Consider the following 22,972-nt stretch of genomic DNA (forward strand, 5'->3'; position numbering starts at 1 on the left):
GAAGTCTATGGTCTGTGGTCTAAAGCCAAACTGGGCTTCTTGAGGTACAATTGTCATGGAGCCAAAAGTTCAAAATTCCAGATAAGATCTTTTTGACTTGAAGAATAATTGTCATAGCTAAGATTCCTTGTTAATTCGGCTTTAGCAAAACGATGATGGAAGCATTCACAAAGTTTCATAACTCTCTATGCCAATAATTTCTTTTTAAAAAATTAATATTTTTACATTTGAAAAAATATATTTTCTATCCCTCCCATCTCTTTTTGGCTTGAAAAAGGGGAAAAAAATCTTTGTAACAAATATTCAATCAAGCAAAACAAATTGCGATAGATTTATACAAAATAAAATATGTCTCAATCTCTCGGGAGCTGTACCAATGAGGTATATTTAACTGCCAAAGTGAAGGTCTCTTCTCAGTCCTCAGACTTTTTCTGACTGCTCTCTCTTTGCTTTCTTTATACTCTCAGGAACCTTATTAATCTACCTGGATTTACCTAGTATATGTCCATACCCATCCCTACTCTCTCCCCTGAGTTTCATAGATCCCACATAATATATTGAACATTTCAAATTAGATGTCCTAGAGATATCTCAAACTGAACACTTTCAAAACTAAACTTATTTTTCTCCTTAAACTCACCTCTTTTAAACTTCCTTATTTATTTTAAATATATGATATCTTTTCAAGATTCCAGATTATCCTTAGTGCCTCACTCTCCCTCAATTCACGTATTAACAAGTCTTGCTATTTCTACTCCATAAAATCTCTTGAATCCAAACCCCACAATCCCTTCTTTCCACTCAAATTAGGATCAGGGGCTTGTTTCTTCTCACCTAAATAATTAACAACTTCCAAATTGTCTCTCTACTTCAAGTATCTCATCACTTCATTCCACTGCTGCCAAAATAAATTTCCTTAAGCATAGATCTCATTATATGAGTCCTCTATTCACCTAACTCCAGTCTTTCACTGGCCTTCAGGACAGAAGTTCTTAATCTTTTCGGCAGAATAATGTTTTTAATGCATAAAATACATTGGATTCTAAAGAAAATAAGTTACCCTTAAATACAGTTATCAAAATATTTTTAAAAAGCAACTTCATCAACCTTAGGTTAAAACTTGTTCCCTCATCACTGCTTTAGAATTAAATGTAAATTCTGTCTTCAACTAATCTTTCCAGCTTTAATGGACATTTCTTCCCCTTCCATAGGACATTCTTCCTTTCACCTCTGTGGAAGATTTGTATTGGTCACCTCCTCACCTTTGCCTTAAACTACCTCTCTTTATTTAAGATGCAGTTCAAGTATCATCATCTCCATGAAGATTTTCTTGATTCCTTCAATTACTAATGTTTTTCCTCTCAAAAGTTTATATATGTTCTTGTAATTTTTCTTCACATGACAATTTTTTGTTAATTGTACCAAGTCCTATAATATTATAGAACTTCCTCAATGAGATCTATAATCCTTGAAAATGGATTTGTTTTGCCAATACATGTTGGAAAAATTTAAATGAATACCTGTGTTCCAGAATGACATGCATGCAGTAAATGGGTAAACCTTTGAATAGGAGGAAGTAAGCAGTCTAGATTGGATTTGGGAAACCATTTGGTACTTTCAACAATCCTAAGCAGCTGCTCCTTGACACATGTACAAAATTTTTAAACAAATATTAATTCTATAATAGATAACTGTAGATTACAGAACACCATGAGTTCCAAACTCACATCACTAAGAACATGATTCCACTGAAGTGCTAAAATATACTATCAGTTAATACTAGAGTTCTTTTTCCAGGACTTTGTCAAAAGATTGCTTTCTTAAGAAAATATTAATATTAATAGATGGCAATAGTTTTAATTTCATCATCTGAAAATTGTCTGCTCATATCCTTTGACCATTTATCAATTGGAGAATGGCTTGATTTCTCATATGAAAGAGTGTTCCAAATCACTATTGATCAGAGAAATGCAAATTAAGACAACTCTGAGGTATCATTACACACCTGTCAGATTGGCTAAGATGACAGGAACAAATAACGATGAATGTTGGAGGGGCTGTGGGAAAACTGGGACACTGATGCATTGTTGGTGGAGTTGTGAAAGAATCCAACCATTCTGGAGAGCAATCTGGAATTATGCCCAAAAAGTTATCAAAATGTGCATACCCTTTGACCCAGCCATACTACTACTGGGCTTATATCCCAAGGAACTACTAAAGAAGGGAAAGGGTCCTGTATGTGCCAAAATGTTTGTGGCAGCCCTTTTCATAGTGGCTAGAAGCTGGAAGATGAATGGATGTCCATCAATTGGAGAATGGTTGGGTAAACTATGGTATATGAATGTTATGGAATATTATTGTTCTATAAGAAATGACCAACAGGAGAAATACAGAGAGGCTTGGAGAGACTTACATCAACTGATGCTGAGTGAAACGAGCAGAATCAGAAGATCATTATACACTTCAACAATGATACTGTATGAGGATGTATGCTGATGGAAGTGGATTTCTTCAACATAGAGAAGAGCTAATCCAATTCCAATTGATTAATGATGGACAGAACCAGCTACATCCAGAAAAGGAACATTGGGAAATGTATGTAAACTGTTATTTTTACCTTCTGAATCCAATTCTTCCTGTGCAACAAAAAATTCGGTTCTACACACATATATTGTATCTAGAATATACTGTAATCTATTTAACATATATAAGACTGCTTGCCATCTGGGGGAGGGGGTTGGGGGAGGAAGGGAAAAAAATCTGAATAGAAGTAAGTGCAAGGGATAATGTTGTAAAAAATTACCCATGGATATGTACTGTCAAAAAATGTTATAATTATAAAATAAAATAAAAATTAAAAAAAAAAAAAGACTTAACATGGTGGTAGAATAGAGAGTTAGGAGATGTAATATATGTGAATAAATAATATATAATATAAAAAAAATATATTAATAGATGGCATGAAGACCATATTTCAACCTTGGTAAATATCTGAATTTTGCAGAGTTTCAATTATAAATGAATAGTATCAGGAGCAAGAAGGTTGAGTCATCAAAATATAGTTACGATTTCAAGATTTTCTCCCTATAAAAACTCATATGTAAATATGCATTTTATATATATGTTGTATGACCTCAACTAGGCTATGTAAGGTATATAAGAACAAAGGCCAAGTCTTGGACATGTTTCTCTTCCCCATCCCTGCCCAATATACTATGTGCAATAGGCATTCAAAAACATTTGTTAATCATTATATTAAAATGACGTAAAAAAGAAATTACATTATGCTTTGCCACTATACTTTACTGACCATGGAGCTTTTCCATCTAGTTTGCAGTTGAAACTTCCTAAATATATTATCTTGATGATTAAAATGTAATTTCTGTGAGCACTGGGCTACCTCCTTTTCTTTTTTTTTTTTTTTTTTTTTAATTTTTTATTTTATTTTATAATTATAACATTTTTTGACAGTACATATGCATGGGTAATTTTTAACAACATTATCCCTTGCACTTACTTCTATTCAGATTTTTTCCCTTCCTCCCCCAACCCCCTCCCCCTGATGGCAAGCAGTCTTATATATGTTAAATATATTACAGTATAATTTAGATACAATATATGTGTGTAGAACCGAATTTTTTGTTGCACAGGAAGAATTGGATTCAGAAGGTAAAAATAACAGTTTACATTCATTTCCCAGTCCTTTTCTGGATGTAGCTGGTTCTGTCCATCATTAATCATGGAATTGGATTAGCTCTTCGCTACCTCCTTTTCTAAATGAATTCCCAGCATTTGTCTCAGTGCTTTGCATATAAATGCTTTCTTATTCATTCATATTGACTAGATGGAAGAAAAAACTAGATTGTGACTAAGATCTGAAATAACTATTGCAGGAAGTCAAATGAAATAGTATGAACAAGAAGATTTAAAACTGTTAAACATGATATAAATTTAAACTGGTTTAAATTTTTATTGTTTTTACTGTATTTGTGTTAGGAAATATCCATTATAATAAACTTTTCATATTTGTACTCTTCAATATTTATTAATTTCTATGGAATAAACTGCATTCTTGATTTTATTCTTTAAGCCAGGCAAGAGAATATCAGAAAGTTCTTGACATGTGAGGAAATATGCTAATTTTAATGCTATATGGTCCCGATATTGATTTCATGTTGTTCCCTTTGCTTTAGCATACTTGATCATACCTGTTCACTCTCATATCACAGAGTCATATCATCTTAAGAGTTAGACATGATCTCTGAGTTTATCTAATGCAATTCTTTACCTGAAACAAGTACATAAAGGAGAAAATAGACTTATCATTCTCAATTTGGCATTATATGGATTCTCAAATAAATTTTCACAAAAGTCTAGACTATCTTATAAATGTTATAGGAAAGTTGTTTTTAAAAATTTTATCCTATAATAGTACATGATTTTATAACAATTTATAATAGTACATGATAGAATCAGAGCTGGAAAAGACCTTAAATATCACCTAGTTTCAACTCTTCATTTTATAATTAATGACTTGACCAAGATCACAAAAACATAAGTAGACTCTAAAACTCAAGTCCTCTGATTCCTTATCTAGCACACATTATACTGTACCACACTATTAATTTAGTCACTGAAATATTAATTTAATTATATTGACTTTTATGAACTATCACAATAATACAAGAAGTACTGCTAGTGAAAACATCTTTCTATCTCTTGAATGAAATATTCCTTTCCTGCTACGCGAAGTTTCTAGTCTTTTCTTCATCTGAAGACAACACTATTCCCCATCCACTCATTTTACAGAGAATAAAACTGATAGATAAGGATTTCCCAAATGACTCAAGAGACAGAATCACATGCTCCATTTATAAAATCACAATTCAAAATTGGGGGGAACCTCTACTCTGTTTAGAATTCTTTTAAAACTTTTTTATGATGTATTATACTTAGCAACATGAAATAAAATTAATTTTGATTAGCCCTCATTCTCAAATATTATAAAGTTGTACAATTTTAAGAATAACCAATAAATACTTCTAATTGAAAGTAAGCCACTGTTTAATTAAATCTTTGTATTTAGCACAATCCTATATTAAACAAGTACTGGCATTAATACGTTAATATGCTATTAATAGCGTTAATATGCTATTAATGAAACCATCTCCCTCTTAAATTATCTTGATTCCTCACTGCTCTAATCTAAATTTATCAGGATATATGATTTCAACCATGTGAATACTACTTCCATTGAGTCAAAATGCAATCATTCCATGATTCAGTTAAAACTTTCATAAGTTACTCTGACAGGAAAAAAAAATATCAATCACTCTGAAAGCCAACCTTTTCTGAATATCACTTGTCTGGTTTTCTACTGACAAACACAACCTGTGTGGCCATACCTGAAGAAGCCTTTTCTTTTTGTTGTTGTTAAGTTGCTTCAGTCATTCAATTCCTTTCGACACCATTTTGAGTTTTTCTTGGTAAAGAACTGGAGTGGTGTGCCATTTCCTTCTGCAGTTCATTTTATAGATGAGGAAACTGAGGCAAACAGTTTTAAGCTTTTTCAGTTTTGTTAAAATTGCTAGAGCTTGTGCTCCATTAATATAACCTTTGAGAACCGAGAGTCTTATCTATTCCATGATGATGCAGAAGAACAGGACATTATTGAAGGAATTCCTATTTATTTATTTATTTATTCTATCATGTTTATTCAAATACTGCCACATCTCACACCTCTCACTTTTAAAGAGATACTTTTAGTATGAGATATCTAATTCTTCCCTCTCAATAGCAAGATTATCTTTGATGTTATCTTATGTTATCATGTTATCATTTTATGTTCTTTTCATTTTTAGTAAAAGTCAATGAACTATTCTTATCTAACATTCAGATCTAGTATTTTATAATATCTAATACAACATTTGATATATACTCAATCTGTATCTGTTGATTTGATTTTGCTCATTTCTAAGAGAATAACAATTTACAATGGAAGAAATAATACATGGGGAAGCTATTCCTCTTAGCTTTATGCCATCTCTAAATTCATAATTTGATTTTATCCAAGTCATTGATATGTTGATTGACAGAGTGTCTATGGTGGGAGGAGCTAGTAGGCCAATTTGACATCTATGTGGAAGATGGACTAAAGAAAAGAAAGAATATATGCAGAGAGAGCAATTAAACCACTGAAAAATATGAGGTTCTGAGTTAGTGTGATGGCTGTGGGAATGGAAAGAAAGAGAATGAAGAAATGTCATAGAAGTAGAATCTACAAGATTTTTTAACTAATGGGAAGGAAGAGTCAAGGACAGTATAAGATTACAAACTTAGGAGGATAGGGATGGTTGGAGGACAAGCAAGTCTAAGGCAGAAAATAATTGCTTCGGTTTTAGATATATTGAGATTGAGGTGCCTGTGAGGCAATAAGGCAGCAGAGAAGTCCAAAAAGCAGCTGATAATGTAATACTGTAGTTTAAAAAAAGAGATTAATTTTATTAATATGTTGGGAATTATCTATATAGAGATGATAATGAATCCATAAAGGCAGATGAAATCATCAAGGAAAAGAGAGAAAACAAAGTTCTGGAGGATACCTCACACTCAGGAGAGAGAAAATGGACCATATAGCAAAGACAACTAAAAAAGAGCAGGCAGGCAAAAGAGGAAACAAGATAAAACAGTCACAGAAATAAAGGGAAATATGTTCAGGAGATAAAAGTGATTAACAATATTTAAAATATTAGAAAGGTCAAAAAACAAAAAAAGATAGGAACTGAGAAAGATAGCATGGACTTGGGAGTCAGTGTATTTGAAAATTGACCCTGTCACTTTTCTGTGTGACCTCTAGGTCTCAATTTCCTAACCTATAACATGACTGATTTGAACTAGATAATTTCCCTAAGATTTCTCACAGTTCTAAATATAAATTCTAGATCTAAATCCAATGAATTTTGGAAAAGACAACCAGACATTGCATTCTGACAGTAGCACAATAAATAAATAAATACATTTAAATTTTTCATTGATATTGGAACTTGTTCATCAATATAGATCATAGTGTTCTATAATTTAGTTGATCAGGGTTGACTAAAGCTCAAAAAGTCAAGTGGCTTGTCCATGGATACATAGTTAATAAGTATCAATGGCAGGAATAAGTTCAATCTTACTACTTTCATTTCTAGGAGTCTATTTACTATCATACTTCTTTAATAAATTAAAAGCACCAAGAATCTTAAATATGAATTAAAATTTAGGAATCCTATATAACATATGATAGAGTAAAAAGGGTAAGGAAAAGGGATTGGAGACAAGGGAAGCTATGAGAAATAAACACTAACTTGTGATTGAGGCTGAAGTTGGATTAGTGATCACTAAACCAAAAGGATTCTTGACTTGTTTCATCTCCTTTTTGGATACTCTTGTGTTGAATTCTATCTCTTCTGAATTTCTCAGGATTACTGGAACCTCCAAACCAAACCTAAAGAAAAATAAGGAAAATTAAAAGTAAAAACAGTTTAAATTCTAAAAAAAATTTTATGCTACGTTTTCAAAGTGTTTTAGAATAATTTTTATTAAATTCTGCATTTAACACTGCAGAAAAGCAGCAATTTCCACTGTTAGATTGTATATTCAGGTGTTTAGGTGGATCTGTTCTCTAATCATTGTAGGTATTCATTCCAAAAATGCAGATCACAATTAATATATGCTTACCCATTTTGTGTATTCTTGTCCATGTCCTTCTATAAGTTTACAACAGTGAGTTACTTATCATTCTGGATACCTCCTCCCAAGACTGCCAAGAAAACTTGCAGTCTGTTCATCAGTTATGTCTCATTTTTGCCATATGACTATTGCCTCTCCCTTTTTTCAATCTTATATTTCTTTGATGAAATTCTTTACATAGACTCCTTTGTAATTCCTTGTTTTTATCATTTTTCAGCTCCCTCATGGCACATATTACATGGAAGTATCTTAGTAATTTTTTAAAATAGTCCTTTGGTTGAGGAAGAAGCTTGAGAATCATTAAAAGAATCTAAAGGCAATCTACCCTACACTTATATTTTTATTCATCTCTAGATCTAACTTACTGTCTCTTTGCAAATTCATTTAAAAAATACTGCAAGACAAATACTGTGTGTATTACTTATTATTATTTTTTTTACTTTCTATTTATTATGTTCTGAACTTAAGGCATTCATAATGCTGTTTTTGTAATGTTAGATCAGACTCTTTAAATGATTACAATCTAACTGAAAGAGCTTTGTAAGGTTTCAGGGTTTGACACAATTGGATCAAAGACAACCACAAACCAAAGTTTTATGAGAATTTTACCATTCGTGGGAATTTCTTTCTTTTTTTTTTTTTTAACTTGAAAGTTGCATTAGTAATGCTTCCATGATAGTGGTGAGCAAGCACATATCTCCCTAGATATTAATAGTAAGAAAACAGAAAATGGTTATCTGTGTTATATCTTTCAAGGAATCTTGAATAATTTTTACCTATATGTGGGAGATATTTTGTTAAAAAACAATCTTTTAAGGCAATATTTTGCTCTACCAAGAAAGATGTTTTTCATAATCAAAAACTAGTTCTGTGGCATAGTGTATTCTTTATGATTGTCAGTTAATGATGTGATAGTATGTAATATTGCTTGCTAAGGCTTTTTTTTTAACCTTCTAATGATCTCATTAGATGAGATTCTCTCAGTATATATGTAAATTATTTTAATAAAAAATTTGTATATATGAAACATTACATACATAAAATTTTAAGTTATGTTTTCTCAGTAGCCTTTAGGGAAAGAGTTAAGGAAAGGGAGAGTTAGTGAAAGGACTTATATTTTCTCCATCTTTTTCATAATTTTTTTCTTTTAGATATTCTTGAGAATTAAACCACTATAAAGCCCTAATAATTATGTCATCTCATGCTTAGATTCTTCTATGCACACTTGGTCTAATGTATCTACTTTTACCACATTAGTTTTCTTCTTTATCATATATGCTTCCTCTAAAAGCACACCCAGAATTCTAATGTTAAAGTCCAAATGTAATAGCGTCATTATACCTTCAAACAAATTGTTCTAAAAAGTGCTGCTTAGGGAGGATTCTGGGAAGATGTAGAATTAAGTCAGTAAATTTCTAGGTTTTTCCCACAAACAGAACAAATTTGTGCTTCAGGGCAAACATAGACTGATGAAAAAGTTAAGGAGACTTGAAGCAGAACAGGGGCCCCAAGAAACAACCCAAGAAGATTCAAAGAAAGATCCCAGGCCAAGATTAATCCTTGCGAAATGCAAACCCCTCCAGACTAGCTCCACAGAAACACTGAGTGGGAAGCCCTGGGATTTGCTGGGTTTGGTTGGAGCCTCAGCAGGAGTCATAGAAACTTTCACCTGCTAGGTGAATCTGGGAAGACAAAGGGAACCTTGGCTGATTAGAAATGTCAGGCCCAGCTAGGTTGAAGAGACAGGGTCCTAAGCACTTACCAGTATACTGGTAAGTGTAAAAGCAGTGGGGCAAGGATGTTGCTGGCTGGTGGCACTTGTAGGAGGGTGGAACTTTTGGTTTAGGGTTCCAGTCAGAGGGGAAAGCTGAAGTGGAGCTAGAGGTACTATACCCCCACTCCACCATTAGAGGTCCTTAAACTAATATTTATCACTTAAAAAAAAAACCAGCATAGAAGAATCAAACCATAGAAACTTTATATGGGAGGATAATGAAATAAAAAAGGCTTTCTCTAACCCCAAAAGTAATGTTAAATGGCTCCCTGCCCAGAATTTATAGAATAATTCAAAAAAGAATTTTAAAATCAAATGAGAAACACATTGAGGAAAAACTAGCACCCATCCAAGAAAAATAAGATTATGAAAAAAAAGTTATCCAATTAGAAAGTCTTAAAGATGAAAATAACTCAATGAAAATTAGAATTTGGCAAGGAGAAACCTGTCAAGCTATAAGAGACCAGGAAATAACAAAACAATAAAGAATGAAAAAATAGAATAGAATGTGAAACATCTGATAAGAAAAACAATAGATCTAGAAAACAGATTGAAAAAAGAAACTATAATAATAATTGGACTATGTGAAAACTGTAACCAAAAAGCGGCTCTTGACAAGATAATACAAAAAAATAATTCAACAACATTGTCCTGGACTGATAGAACATGTGGAGAAAATAGAAATATAAAAAAATGCACTGATCACCACTTCAAAGAGCATGTTTGTGAAAACCACATAAGAATATTATTGCAAAATTTCAAAACCCTCAGACCAGAGAGAAAATTTTGCTAGAAACAAAAAAAGAACAATTCAAATATCCAGGAGCTACAATTAGAATTGTATAAGACTTATCAGCACCCACAGTAAAAGACCTCAGGTCCTGGAATCATGTCTACCAAAAATCAAAAGAAATAGGTTTGTGGCCAAAAATATTATATCCAGTAAAATTATCTATGATAATGAATAAGAAAAAAATGGACATTTAATGAGCTTGCAGATTTTCAGGACTTTCTATCAACCAAACTCTAACTTAATAGAAAATAGGAGCCAATATCAAAGATCAATTTCAAGGAACTCAACACAGATAAATTGTTTATTGTTTTTACTAGAAATATTTACCACATATTTAAGACTGACATCAGTAATAGGGTGGCTCAAAAGAACTATTTATAGGAATGATATGCAGAGGAAGAATAGAGACAGAGGTCTTAGAGGGGGAGGAAGGCTTATAGTTTTGAAAACCTATTCAACTTGGGAATGAGTTAAATAGGCAACACTACATATATCATGAAGGGCATAGCACTCTTCAAAATTTATAAAGAACTAATGGGGGAGGGAACCAAAGGATGGGAAGAAGACAAGGAAGGGATCTATGGAGGTTAAGTAATATAAATAATAGCAAGGCAAGTTAAGGAGCAGAATTAAAGTACATGAGTTAACAGGGATAGGAAAGAGATATACACAAACACTATAACAGGGAGCAGGAGTGAATATAGACACATATTTCATATATATACACATGCGTATCTATGGATGAATATGAATGTATATGTGTGTATATATATTTATATGTGTGTGGGCACATGTTTGTATATATCTATTAAATATATCTATGTTTAACCATAGCCGGCTTGGGGGAAGTAAAGGGAATGAAAAGGGAAAAAAAACAACAAAGTAAAAAAAAATGCACAGCACAGAACAAAAGAATAACCCATAAGGAAACAAAGATGGAAATCCGTGAATAATATTTCTTCTACTATTATATATCCTTGAACTGGAAATTTATTGTTATATATTTTGAATCCTCCTCGATGTTCTGCTGGCACATGGAAATGTTCTTTGCTTTGTTTTCCTTTTCTGCCTTTCTAACTGCTGCAGGTCTTTTCCATCTTTTGTTTTTGTGTCTTCCAGTTTTATACTTAGCTGTCATCAATGACTTTTCTTAACTGGATCTCTCACAAGCCTTCTTGAAAACTAGTTTTTCTATCCACTGTTTCATGCTAAGGTTGATCTGTTGCTACAGATGTGAGTAGGATTCCAGAACTACCAACCCTCCTCCTCCATCTAATTCCTGTGTCAGTCCCTGTTCTCATACCTTATTCATTTAAGGGATTCTGTCTAACAACTAAATCCTTTGTGTAATGGGCAAGAACTCTGAAACAAGGATTCTTACAAGGTGTTAAGTCAGTGGAATTGATAATACAATGGTTATCTAGTTTACCATGGTGATTAATAGTTCTCTAGTTCAGTACATGTATTTAGTACTTAATATACTTCTACAAGATTGACATCTATTCTACAAGATTCACTTCTATGATGATGTAATTATAATAGTATATATAAGCTGGGACAAACTGAGCCAGATTCATTCATTCCATCCACACCACCATGGTGGCAAGCCTGTCCTCCATTTCTCTACTGAGACCAAGGCCTGTCTGAGGCAGAGACAGACTCAGAAGGGCTCAGGGACAGACTCAGAGAGGGCTCGGAGAAGCCAGAGAAGACAGTGGCTGGAGGCTGGAGCACGAGCCCTCGGACTGAGACAGACTTCAAGACAGAGACCATCATGGTGGTCCTCCTGCCTCCCCCACAGAAACCAACACACATTCTGGAGGACTTCAAGAAAGATAGCCCGGGCCCCAGGCAAGAAAACTAGACTGTTAAGGAGTTAATTAAGAATTTGGACTTTAGCACCTGGCTATTCTCGTGGTGATTTTTCTGCTGAAATGAAGGCTGCCCTAAAGACCTCCAAAAAACCAACCAAAATACTACATTTTGGCTCCAACATAGGTCTAAGGACCTACCTATATCTATGACCCAGAAATTAGGGTGAGCACAAAAACAGACAAGAAGGAAACTTTATTAAGGGCTAAACTAGTGTTTCAGCTGAAGTGGGACAAATGTTTAAAAAGGAGCCTTCACCACCACAAGGAATATGTGTAGAATGCATAGTTAGACTGATAAAAAACCAAGGTTTGATTGTAACTTGGAAGCAGATCATTGAACTATTTGAAACATTAAAATACATATCTCCTTGGTTCTCTAAGGAAGAAGAATTAGATCCAGACAAGTGGAAACTAGTGGGAGAGGAACTAATAGAATATTACAATAATAATGTCCTAATTCAATTCCTTAAGAAACATTCTATACGTATAACTTAATACAATTGGCTTTAGGAAATTACCTAAGTTATAGAATAAGGAAAAAGAAGAAAGTGCAGGAGGGGGAGGATACAAACTAGGTGAAAAGCATAAAGAATTAGACAAGAATGGAGTTAAGTACAAGGCTGATGAAATTAAGGAGTGTGGTACTTCACAACAGGAACCATTAGGGCATTCCCCATCCTAGATCGACCTCTCTCAATTAACTCTTCATGGGTGGAGGGGAAAGGAGGGGGGAGGGGCAGTGACACAATCAGCACCACCTATGAAGTAGCCTATGACATCATTACAAAAGGCACTAGTTAAAGCTAAAAAAGGACAGATTATATCTGATTTAAAAATAAATGCATACCCTGTTATTTAAGAATTTGAATCTTTAGGTCAACAAAGGAGAAGATACATTCCTTTTGATCTGGAAAAAATCAAGGATTTGGAAAAGGGTTGCACTCTTTATGGGGCTACATCACCTTATGTTAACATGTTATTAGAGAATTTGGTTTATGAAATTTTAACCCCTAATGATTGGATATCTATAGCAAGGACATGTTTAGAACTGGACAAAACTTATTGTGGCTTTTGGAGTATACAAGCACAATAAAATAGGCAAACTGGCTGGGTTGTATTCTGCATTACTGAAAGAACTTTTTTTCCCCAATTGATAAATGATGTAAGGATAAGAACAAGTAGTTCCTCAGAAGAAGAAAAAACCCATATAATAAATAAGCAATAAGAAAACAATACTCCAAATCACTAATAGAGAAGTACAAATTAAAGCACTTCTGAAGTTCCACCTCTCAACCATCAGATTTGCAAAGATAACAAAAAAGGAAAATAATAAACACTGCAGGGATATTGGGAAAACAGGTCTAATGATGCATTGCTGATGGACCTGTGGAACCATTATTCTGGAAATCAGTTTGGAATCACACACAAAAAGTTTCTTTCATTTAGTTATACCACTTGTTGGCCTATACTTAAAAGACATTAAAAAAAGAAGAAAGTTCTATATATACAAAAATATTTATAACACTTCTTTTTGTGGTGGCAAACTCATCACAAGTTTGAGAATGACAACAAATTGTGGTATAATGTGATGGAATATTATTGTACTATGATAAATAAATAAATCCAAGAAATAAAATAAATTCAAAATTCAAAAATGGAAAGATATCCCTGCATGCTTTAGGAAAAAAACGGAGCAAAAGGGTCAAGTTGGTGTTGCTGAAATCCAGCATTGGTTAGTAAGCTATTCTCCTTTAATATTCTAATATAGCCATTCTAGAACTTGTTGATCTCAGGTTTCCTTCATACTCTTTATTGAAGAACCAAAGAGCTTTATGTTTTTGTGGATTATATCTATCTATATTTACCATATTAGAAATTAAAATATTTTAATATTATTATGAAAATAATTTTGTCCTCATGGTAGACCCTGTTAAAGGACCATAGATCAAAGAGGTCTCAAAGTCTGGTCTCTTAAGAATGCTATCTAAAAGTAATATTACTGCATTTGCCTCAGCTGCCAGGTATCTAAAATTGAGAAGCAAGACCAAGAAAGCAACCTATAGAATAATTCCTTCTATTAACATTCAAGTACATTTTACTTAAATAGCTAATTATTGTAAATGTAAATATATTCTCATTTTTATACTTATGTTTTCAGAATGGGTTAAAGTAGACTCTAAGACAGTTACAAAAAGACAGCTGAAAGGTTTTATACTGTTTGGTATATCACATTTATTAATAGTGACTAAGAGCCTCATTTTGGAGGCCAAGTAACAAAAGAAGCCTATAAAGTTCTAAAAATGTATGATTACTTTCTTCCTATCAGTTTGTGTCTGACTCTTTATAACCTCATTTGGGGTTTTCTTGGCAAAGATATTGGAATGATTTGCCTTTTCCTCATTTTTACAGATATTTGGTTAAGTTACCAATCAGCAGGAACAGCTGAAAGCCCTCCTCCAAACATAATTGTATGTTGAAAATTAAGATGGCCTGGCTTTATGGTCTCTGATCTTTTCATCATATGCAAGCTTCCTCTAGTGGAGAGATTTTGAAAAAAATGCCCTTAAACACTTTTAAAATTCCTTCCAACAAGGATTTCTTCAATTTATCCTTCAGGTCCAGGCACTTACTCCAACTTCATCTTAAACGCCACCATAGCTACCTTACATACATTAAGTATCAAAATTGCCCTCTCCAAAATTACCAACAATTTTATCACCAAGCCCAATGTCCTTTTCTCAGTGTTCTTTTGCCTTGATTTCCTTGTAGCCTCTGTCGGTGTCTATCATTCTTTTTTCTTTAATGCTCTGTTCTAAGATCACTCCTCTCACCTGCCTGAACACTTCTTTGTTTCCTTTGTAGGGTCTTGAGTTAGGGAATGCCCACTAGTGGTGAGCATCCCAATATGCTCTGTCCTAGGCCTTCTTTCTCTTCTTCATTATTTTGGTTGATGAACTCATCAACTCGGATGGATTGAATTATGTGAATAACTTTCAGATCTACTTGTTCATCTCTAACCTCTCTCCCAACCTTCAGATTTGCATCTCCAGCTTTTATATTTAATATCTTGAACTGAAAGTCTCATAGACAACTTAAATTCAACATACCCCAAGCAGAATATTAGTTTTTTTTTTTAACTCGAAACTCCCCTCCCCCCCTTTTTTACTCTCAAGAATAAAACCACCCCATCAGTGACCTTTAAGCATGCAACCTTGGAGTTATTCTGTGAGGCTAAGTCCCACTATTTTTACCTTCTTAGAATCTCTCATATGTATCCCTTTTTCTCCTGATACTACCAACATATTGTAGATCCTCATCAACTCATACTTTACTACAAAAGCCTGCTGGTTTGTCTTCTTGCTCCAATTTATTTTCTAATCAGTTGTCAAATGATCTCCCTAGAGGTCTGTGACCTAGAGCTCATACTACCCTTCTCCTTTCCCTTTGAACAAACTGTAGTGGCATCTTAATAACTCTAGAATTAAATATAAACTTCTCCATTTACCATTCAAAGCCCTTTGTAATCTGGACCTATCCTATCTCTCTAGTCTTTTTAAACAGTACTCACCTATACAGACAGATTTGGTAACACTACAATATCTATGTCCCTACTCTATGAATATTCACTAGCTGTACCCCATGCCTGGAACTTTTTCTATCCTTCCTCATCTTCACCTCCTAGCTTCCTTGGCCTTCTTCAAGACTCGGGTAAAATCCTACCTTCTACAAAGAACCATTCTCTATCCCCCCTATTAATAAATTCCTTAATGTCAGGGTCTCTCCTTTGTCCATTATCTCTCATTTCCCCTGGCTATATCTTGTTTGTACCCAATGTCATTTTCATGACAATCTTTTCCATGACAAATTCTTTTGTCTGTTTATCTTCAGGGTTTAACAGAGTGCCTGACTGATTGGTTTTTTATGTAACCAATTAAAATACACTAGTAAAGAAATGTCAGCCAGGACTTGTTCCACTTCCTATCTATGTTGTTCTTTAACATGAAAATATTCCTCATGTGCTCTTAATTTCCTAGAACTCTTAGCAAGCCCCGTTTCTATTTCAGTACTTTAAATTTTTTGTTTCCTCTATTGTTCAAAGAATTTCAGTAAAGCTTATTTAGGGAGGAAAAAAAAAAGAACCTTGCAAATATACAAGTGGCAAAAAGAAAATTCAATATTTAGCCTAAAAGATAGCTTATGAAGCACTCAATTTTTGCTTTACATTCCTGGGAATTTTACGTTCCTATGGCTCATGACGCTTGTGAGGTGTGTTTACCTGTAACCGAGATGCAGGCCGAGCAGCGTCCGGCCGGTCAGGCCCCTTTAGCGTAAATCCCTCGCCCCTGGTAACCACGGTGTCCCGGGTACCCTTTCTAGTCTCATCTAGATGCCGTCGTCTCCCCACTTTCCTCCCTCCAACCCCCCGCCGCCGATCCTAGACCCCTTACCATCCCAACACCAGTCCTGCAGTCACGACAAAGCAAGTGAAGACCAAGGCGATATAGAAGAGTGGTGAATACTCGTAGAGCATCACCAGAAACACTGCAGCCATCGGGTGAGCGAAGCGAGAATCCCAGCCCCGCCAGGCCCGGTCTAACCCCGATCTGACTGAAACTCACTCAGGGAATACTGCTATGGTAAGCCAGGGTGGACAAACTTGCTGCCTTCGCGCTTTCACGGTATCTGTGTACACTGAAATCAGCTAACTCGAGTACTAGAAGCTGAGAACCAATCAAGATCATGTATTACCGCCCCCCTCCCGATATGGATACGTGAGGTTTTGAACATGGTTGCGGTGTGAATTCATTTTGTTTGAAAACAATACTAATATTTATAAGGTTATTCTTCCACTCCCTTCCCTTCTCCTTCTTCTAGCTTTTGAGGATGAGGAGGGTGAGAGGAGGGGTTAGCAATAGTTAGGGGGGAAAAGGTTGCTGAAAGTTTTTTTGTTTTGTTTTGTTTTTTAAATTCACAGAAGAGAATAGGAAATTCAGAAAGAACCACAATCAAGACAGTATTGCATTTAAATTCAAGAAAAATTTATTATGCTTTTTTTTTTTTAAGTAAGCAGAATGGAGATTCACAGTATCACAGATTGTATTCTGCTATGTGTACAAGAACTTTTTTTAAGCATTTAAGTTAAAAATAAAATAAAACAAAAAATTTAAAAGAATATATCCCTTTAAGAAATTATGGCTGCATTTTATGGGCAAGGTGACAGTGCTGGTAACTTTAACTCTGTCCAAGAAGAAAATCTGTCATTTTAGACAGCTATTTAATCTATAATCTAAGAGATAAAATAAATGATAGTATAGGGAGCCATTTTGTTAGTGTAACTAATGTCTTTCTGATTTGGGCCCAACTCTCCCGACTCTTAGAAATAAAATCATCAGTATTAACTCTTCTCTCTTCTCCCTGAACCCTTCCCCCACCATTACCACCACACATTCCACCTTCTCCATGAGAAAATTTGAGACAAAGAGAGCAATCTAGACAGAGATGAAGAGAAAAGAGGTGTAGGGTAAGAACTATAGAATTAAAAGGGGGGGGGGAAGGAAATATACTTCTCCATATGAATTATATTAAAAACATCAGTATAGATTCAGAATATCAGTTTTTAATAACTATGTCTGAAGGAATCAGACTGACCAACTAGCCAAAGAATATTTTAAAATTCCAATTGTTCTTTTACCCAAGACCATCTTGATTCTGGAGAGCTTTCTTAATTTTAATAAGTTTCTGGCTATTGTTCAAAAAATTGAAAACCTAAAGAATCAAAATATGTTTGAACACTAGGTTTTTATTTCCATCTACTGCATACTTCCAGTTTTGCTGTAAGGAGTTTTTAAATCCTGTAGAAAACAAAGATATTAGGTTATATTGTAACACATTTAATATGTATGGGATTGCCTGTCATCTAGGTGAGGGAGTACAGAGAGGGAGGGAGGGGAAAATTTGGAAAAATGAATACAAAGGATAATGTTGTAAAAAAAAATTACTCATGCATATATACTGTCAAAAATTATAATTATAAAATTAATTTTAAAAAAAGAAAACAAAGAATGAGAGATTTGATTAGGATGAATTTTTATCTTGCTTCTATTTTCTCTACTACAGAAAACATTCTTCAGATTAAGAGAGAAAAAAATGGCTAATAAGAAATTGAAACTCAAAATAAATGACAGGATAAGCTACCTGTCTTCTATCATTTCATGTGACAAGATTGGAATGAATTGCATACCAGGATTTCAAATAGTTCTCATTGTTCTCTGAAAAATCAAGAATTGAAATTACTTTAGGATGGTTGATGGTGAATACAGTTTTTGATGTTCAAATAAGGAAGACTGATTCTTCTAACTCTACACTACCGAATTTAACTTTGATTATTTTTAAATTTTAAATTATTTTTAAATTTTAAAACATATTGTTAGTTACAGTTTGTGAGCCCTTGGAAAGTCAAATGATAAAAACTAAGCCAGCATAGGTTTGTTAAAAATAGGAAACAGGAAAATAGGTCACACCAAAGCACTTTCATTCCTTTTTTCTTTATGATTACTAGACTGGTATTTTGGTGGAAATCAGTAGCTAGGATTCAGCTGGATTTGAGAAATCTTTATGGGCAACAGGAAAAGACATGACATGATACAATCAGGCAATTTTAGAATATATTGAATGGAAAGACTCGAGTAATCATTAATGGGTCAATGACAAAGAGGTTTGAGGTTTCATTATAGTTTTCTCAATATGTTTCTTTAGCATTTTTGTTCAACATTTTTGTCAGTAACTTGAAGGCAGTGGTAGAAAGAATCTCTGTCAAGGTCCCTCATCATGTGAGTTAGGCTATTTTCCCTCTAAAAGCAAAGAAAACTGTCCTTGAATCTTGATTGGTCTAGGGCAGTGGTCCTCAAACTTTTTAAATAGGGGGCCAGTTCACTGTCCCTCAGACTGTGGGAGGGCCGGACTATAGTAAAAACAAAAACTCACACTCTGTCTCCAACCCTCAGCCCATTTGCCATAACCCAGCAGGCCACATAAACATCCTCAGCCATCTGGCCCACAGACCTTAACATGAGAATCCCTGGTCTAGGGGCTAAAATTTCAACCTAACAGCATAAGAAAGCAGCTCATAAAGAGTTAAGCACACCTCAGGCTTGACTTGATGAACATTCTATACTCCTGGAAGGTCATTATATCCTGCCTTACTAGTTTGTATGGAGTTGAGGGCCAAGTCTACCTAAATTAATGCTATATCTTTGCTAAATATCCTCTCCATTCCAGAATTAAGTATCCTTTTATTATCTATTAAATGTGCTGCCACTTCTATATAATCAGAGAAGATGAGTGAGTTGTGCCCATTAGGCACAATTAGGGACTAATTACCCCTAACGGAATGGTTACCCCAGCAGAGTGATATAGATCCAGTCCATCAAACCCATCTCTCAAAAATTTTACCCCTTACATAAGGGAGGCATTATTAGTAATTATCCATCTTAATCACTTAAAAAAGAAGACTAGGCCTCATTCTGTACCACCAAGTGATTTAACTGGCTTTACAAGTGAGTCCTCTAAGATCTTCCTAAGCCATGAAACTGGAGTGAAAAAGAATTTTCATCAGCCAGTGTTCCAGTGACATCAAATTGCTGTTTAAATTTTTCCTGCAATTTCCTCAGGTTCTTCGAAGTCAGAGTTCACTCATCCTTTAATTTCTCTGAAGGAATAAGGATTGGCACTAAGTATAAAGGATAGGCCAGAAGTTTTCTTAACATTAATAAGTTTCCAATTTTCACTCTAATTCCAATCTTTCATTCTATTGCCTCACATCTTTGTTTTCAACAAGATTTAAGTCCTTCCAGAAAAACTTTGGGCAGCAAGGTGGCAGTGTAGATAAAAACACCAGGCCTGAAGTCAGGAAAATTCATCTTACTGAGTTAAAATATAGCCTTACACGCTTAGTAACTATGTGATCCTGGTCAAGTCATTTAATCCTATTTGCCTTATCTGTAAAAATAGGTTAAAGAAGGAAGTAGCAAACCATGTAGTATCTTTGCCAAGAAAATCCCAAAAGAGGATCATGAAGATTTGGACATGACTGAAATGATTGAATAACAAAGCTTGCTTGGAGACTCTCTCTCTCTCTCTCTTTATTTTTATATATATATATATATGTATATATACATATATATATATATATGTATATATATATATATATATACATATATATATATATACACATATATATATATACACATATATATATATACATATATATATATATATATATATATATATATATATATATATATATATATATATATATATATATATATATATATATATATATATATATATATATATATATGTATGTTTCTTTGCCCTCGGCCTATAGGTTCCTATCTGAAGCATGTAAATCTTGGCCCACATCACTATCACTCCTTTTAATTTTGCTGTTACCAGTTTCAACAACTGTTCTGCCTTCGTGGCATTCTTTTTTAAAAATAAGAACTTTTTTTGTAGTTGCTGAATATGCCAGGTTTGTTCACCTTCATTTCCCTTATGCTTCTATAGAAATACTAGGGAATTCTGGACCGATGCTTTCTTTAGCCTTTCTATTAGCCTCCTTTTATCATCCATCCACTGAGCTAATTGCTTTGTAGCATTGGGAGGGCTGCCTTTCTTTTTCATTGAGACGATTTCTATATGCCACTAAAAGAGTCCTTTCCACAGAGTGCCACACTGCTATCTGACTAACATCTTACAATATCCTATGTATTTACATTGCCTTTCTCCCACTTAAACTAAGTGAGTCATCATACCATTTTGACCCAATCCTGCTTTTGACTCTGTTAAAATACTGTAAGCTTTTACTCAGTCTGGTCTGGTACTTTAGATTCAAGATTGGAATGAAATGAGGTACTGTTGATATTTAAGCAAATAATCATAGTGATCTTGTGGACAACTAGTTGCTAATGCCAATAGGATTCTGCAGGTGGAAAAAGAAATGCTTTCTTTGTGATTGCTGAATGAAACAAAGGGTTAAAAAAGCAACTGAGGACTAGAGTATGTTGATACTATTTAACTATATAATGATATTCAGTAATGGAACCCACAAAGGTCCTTTGTCTCTAGCTAACACTAACACATCTAAGGAAAGAAGCCTCATAAGCTCTTGAGATTAATACTTGTACAGCCCTTTTTGGTAACCTCTATAGCAATTACTGTGACTAGAATCAAACTGAAGTCCCTTAGCTATTCTAGGAATTAATATCAAATAACAGGAAGAGGTGTGTATGAAAAAGATATTTCTTCACTGGTAATAAAGACAAAGGCTGAAGCACTTCACTATACTAATTCTCTGTATGTCCGGCTGAGGCAGGCAGGTAGCACACAACAGATTACAGGGAGATGAATCAAAGTAGCTGCTTTTGACCTGGTCAATGTGACAGATTGGGTATCTCAAACAGAAGGTAAATGGTTTGTTTTTAGTCTCATCAGGGCTTTGCTTTTCTTCCTCTAACTATGTGTCTCAGACTAGTCAGGAACAAGTCACTTTCACTGTTACCTTGCTGACCTGAAAACTTTCCTATATAATGCCACATTCTGGAGAGCAGAGACCCTAAAAAAAAAAAAAAAAAGATTCCATTTTTGGAAAGCACGGGTGTTCATAACTATGTTGTTGACACGATATTAATTAAGCAGGATGTGACTGAAGAGCTTAAAGTTGCATGACTGGTGTATAAGAAAGCCTTGAGGGGACAGGTCAAATAAAATCTTCATCTATATTAATTATTGGGTGATAGCTGTAAGTCTTGCCAAGCAGTCTGGGATTTAGAAAAGACTGGAATGGATAATCCTTTTCCAGTCAAGATCTATGGATACTGATAATGTCTTCTCCAATGTCTATGGGGCATATCAGTATTTGAGTTATATTATATTCCTTCTTGAAATGAAATAGGATGATGTCCTTAGGAGATTGCCAGAAGTTTGGGAGTGGCCCATGCCCTGTTGTGCTAGGCAGAGATAATACAATCCCAAGAATGAGATACTTCTGCCCAATGAGGTTCTTTATGCCAGAATATCCACTTCTCTTAAATATTCCAACTGGAAAACTAGTACTCTTTCTTATCTCAGATAAGAGATTTGTCCCTGATTGTTAGGATTACTAGGTGAGAACTCAGGTTGTCTGGACAATTACAAGGTGAGAACTCAGGTTGACTTGACCGTTCTCTGGCTCAGACCTTTGGTTTGGGCCTTTTAAGGGAGTTTACACCTTAGGAATTCTAGGAGGAGCAAGCTCATTAGTTGAAGTGGTTTTTCCCAGAAGTCCTTGTATGATCCCACGCCCATACTCTGGGAGGATAAAAGAGGCAACATTGGGCCTGGACAAGCAGTCTGGAGGAGATTCAGAGCCAGGTTTCAGGAAGAAGAAGAGGCTGGCTGGAGGCTCCAGAAGCCTCCCAAGAAACCTGCTCATAGAAGAAAAGATTATACAGAAAAGAAACCTCCTCCCAGAGAAGGATTACAACTGAAAGACGACCAGACCCTCACAATTCAGAACATTACACCTGATAACAGCTTTTTTTTCATGCCTCTAAGAATTGGAGTGCCTCCCAGAAGCCATGTTCATATCAAATAAAAACAACTCTGGGCAAGGGAGGACTCTGGTCTAACTATTTCTCAGGTACAGCCTTCGGGAAGACTCACCTAGCTAGGATGGATTCTTCTTAGACAGAATTCTAGTTGATTCTCTCTGATGTTTCTTAATTTATATTTTAAATAGTTTTTATTTACCAGATATTTGCA

General features: G+C 34.4%; 1 protein-coding gene across 3 annotated transcripts in view; it reads right to left on the reverse strand.

Moving 5' to 3' along the window:
- CGRRF1 (cell growth regulator with ring finger domain 1) overlaps nucleotides 1-22,972 on the reverse strand; it is a 49,599-nt gene that overhangs the window by 22,201 nt on the left and 4,426 nt on the right. The window contains exons 1-2 of one of the 3 annotated variants that reach the window (XM_074290797.1): nucleotides 16,621-16,819; nucleotides 7,347-7,486 (exon numbers count right to left, since the gene is read on the reverse strand). In XM_074290797.1, coding sequence (XP_074146898.1) covers nucleotides 7,347-7,486; nucleotides 16,621-16,724 — 244 coding nt within the window. In that variant the 5' untranslated portion in view covers nucleotides 16,725-16,819. Of the gene's footprint in view, nucleotides 1-7,346; nucleotides 7,487-16,620; nucleotides 16,820-22,972 lie in introns of those variants that run through there. The other 2 variants (XM_074290795.1, XM_074290796.1) reach the window with 2 other exon arrangements.

This window comes from Sminthopsis crassicaudata, chromosome 2 (assembly GCF_048593235.1).
Source record: "Sminthopsis crassicaudata isolate SCR6 chromosome 2, ASM4859323v1, whole genome shotgun sequence".
Classification (NCBI taxonomy): domain Eukaryota; kingdom Metazoa; phylum Chordata; class Mammalia; order Dasyuromorphia; family Dasyuridae; genus Sminthopsis; species Sminthopsis crassicaudata.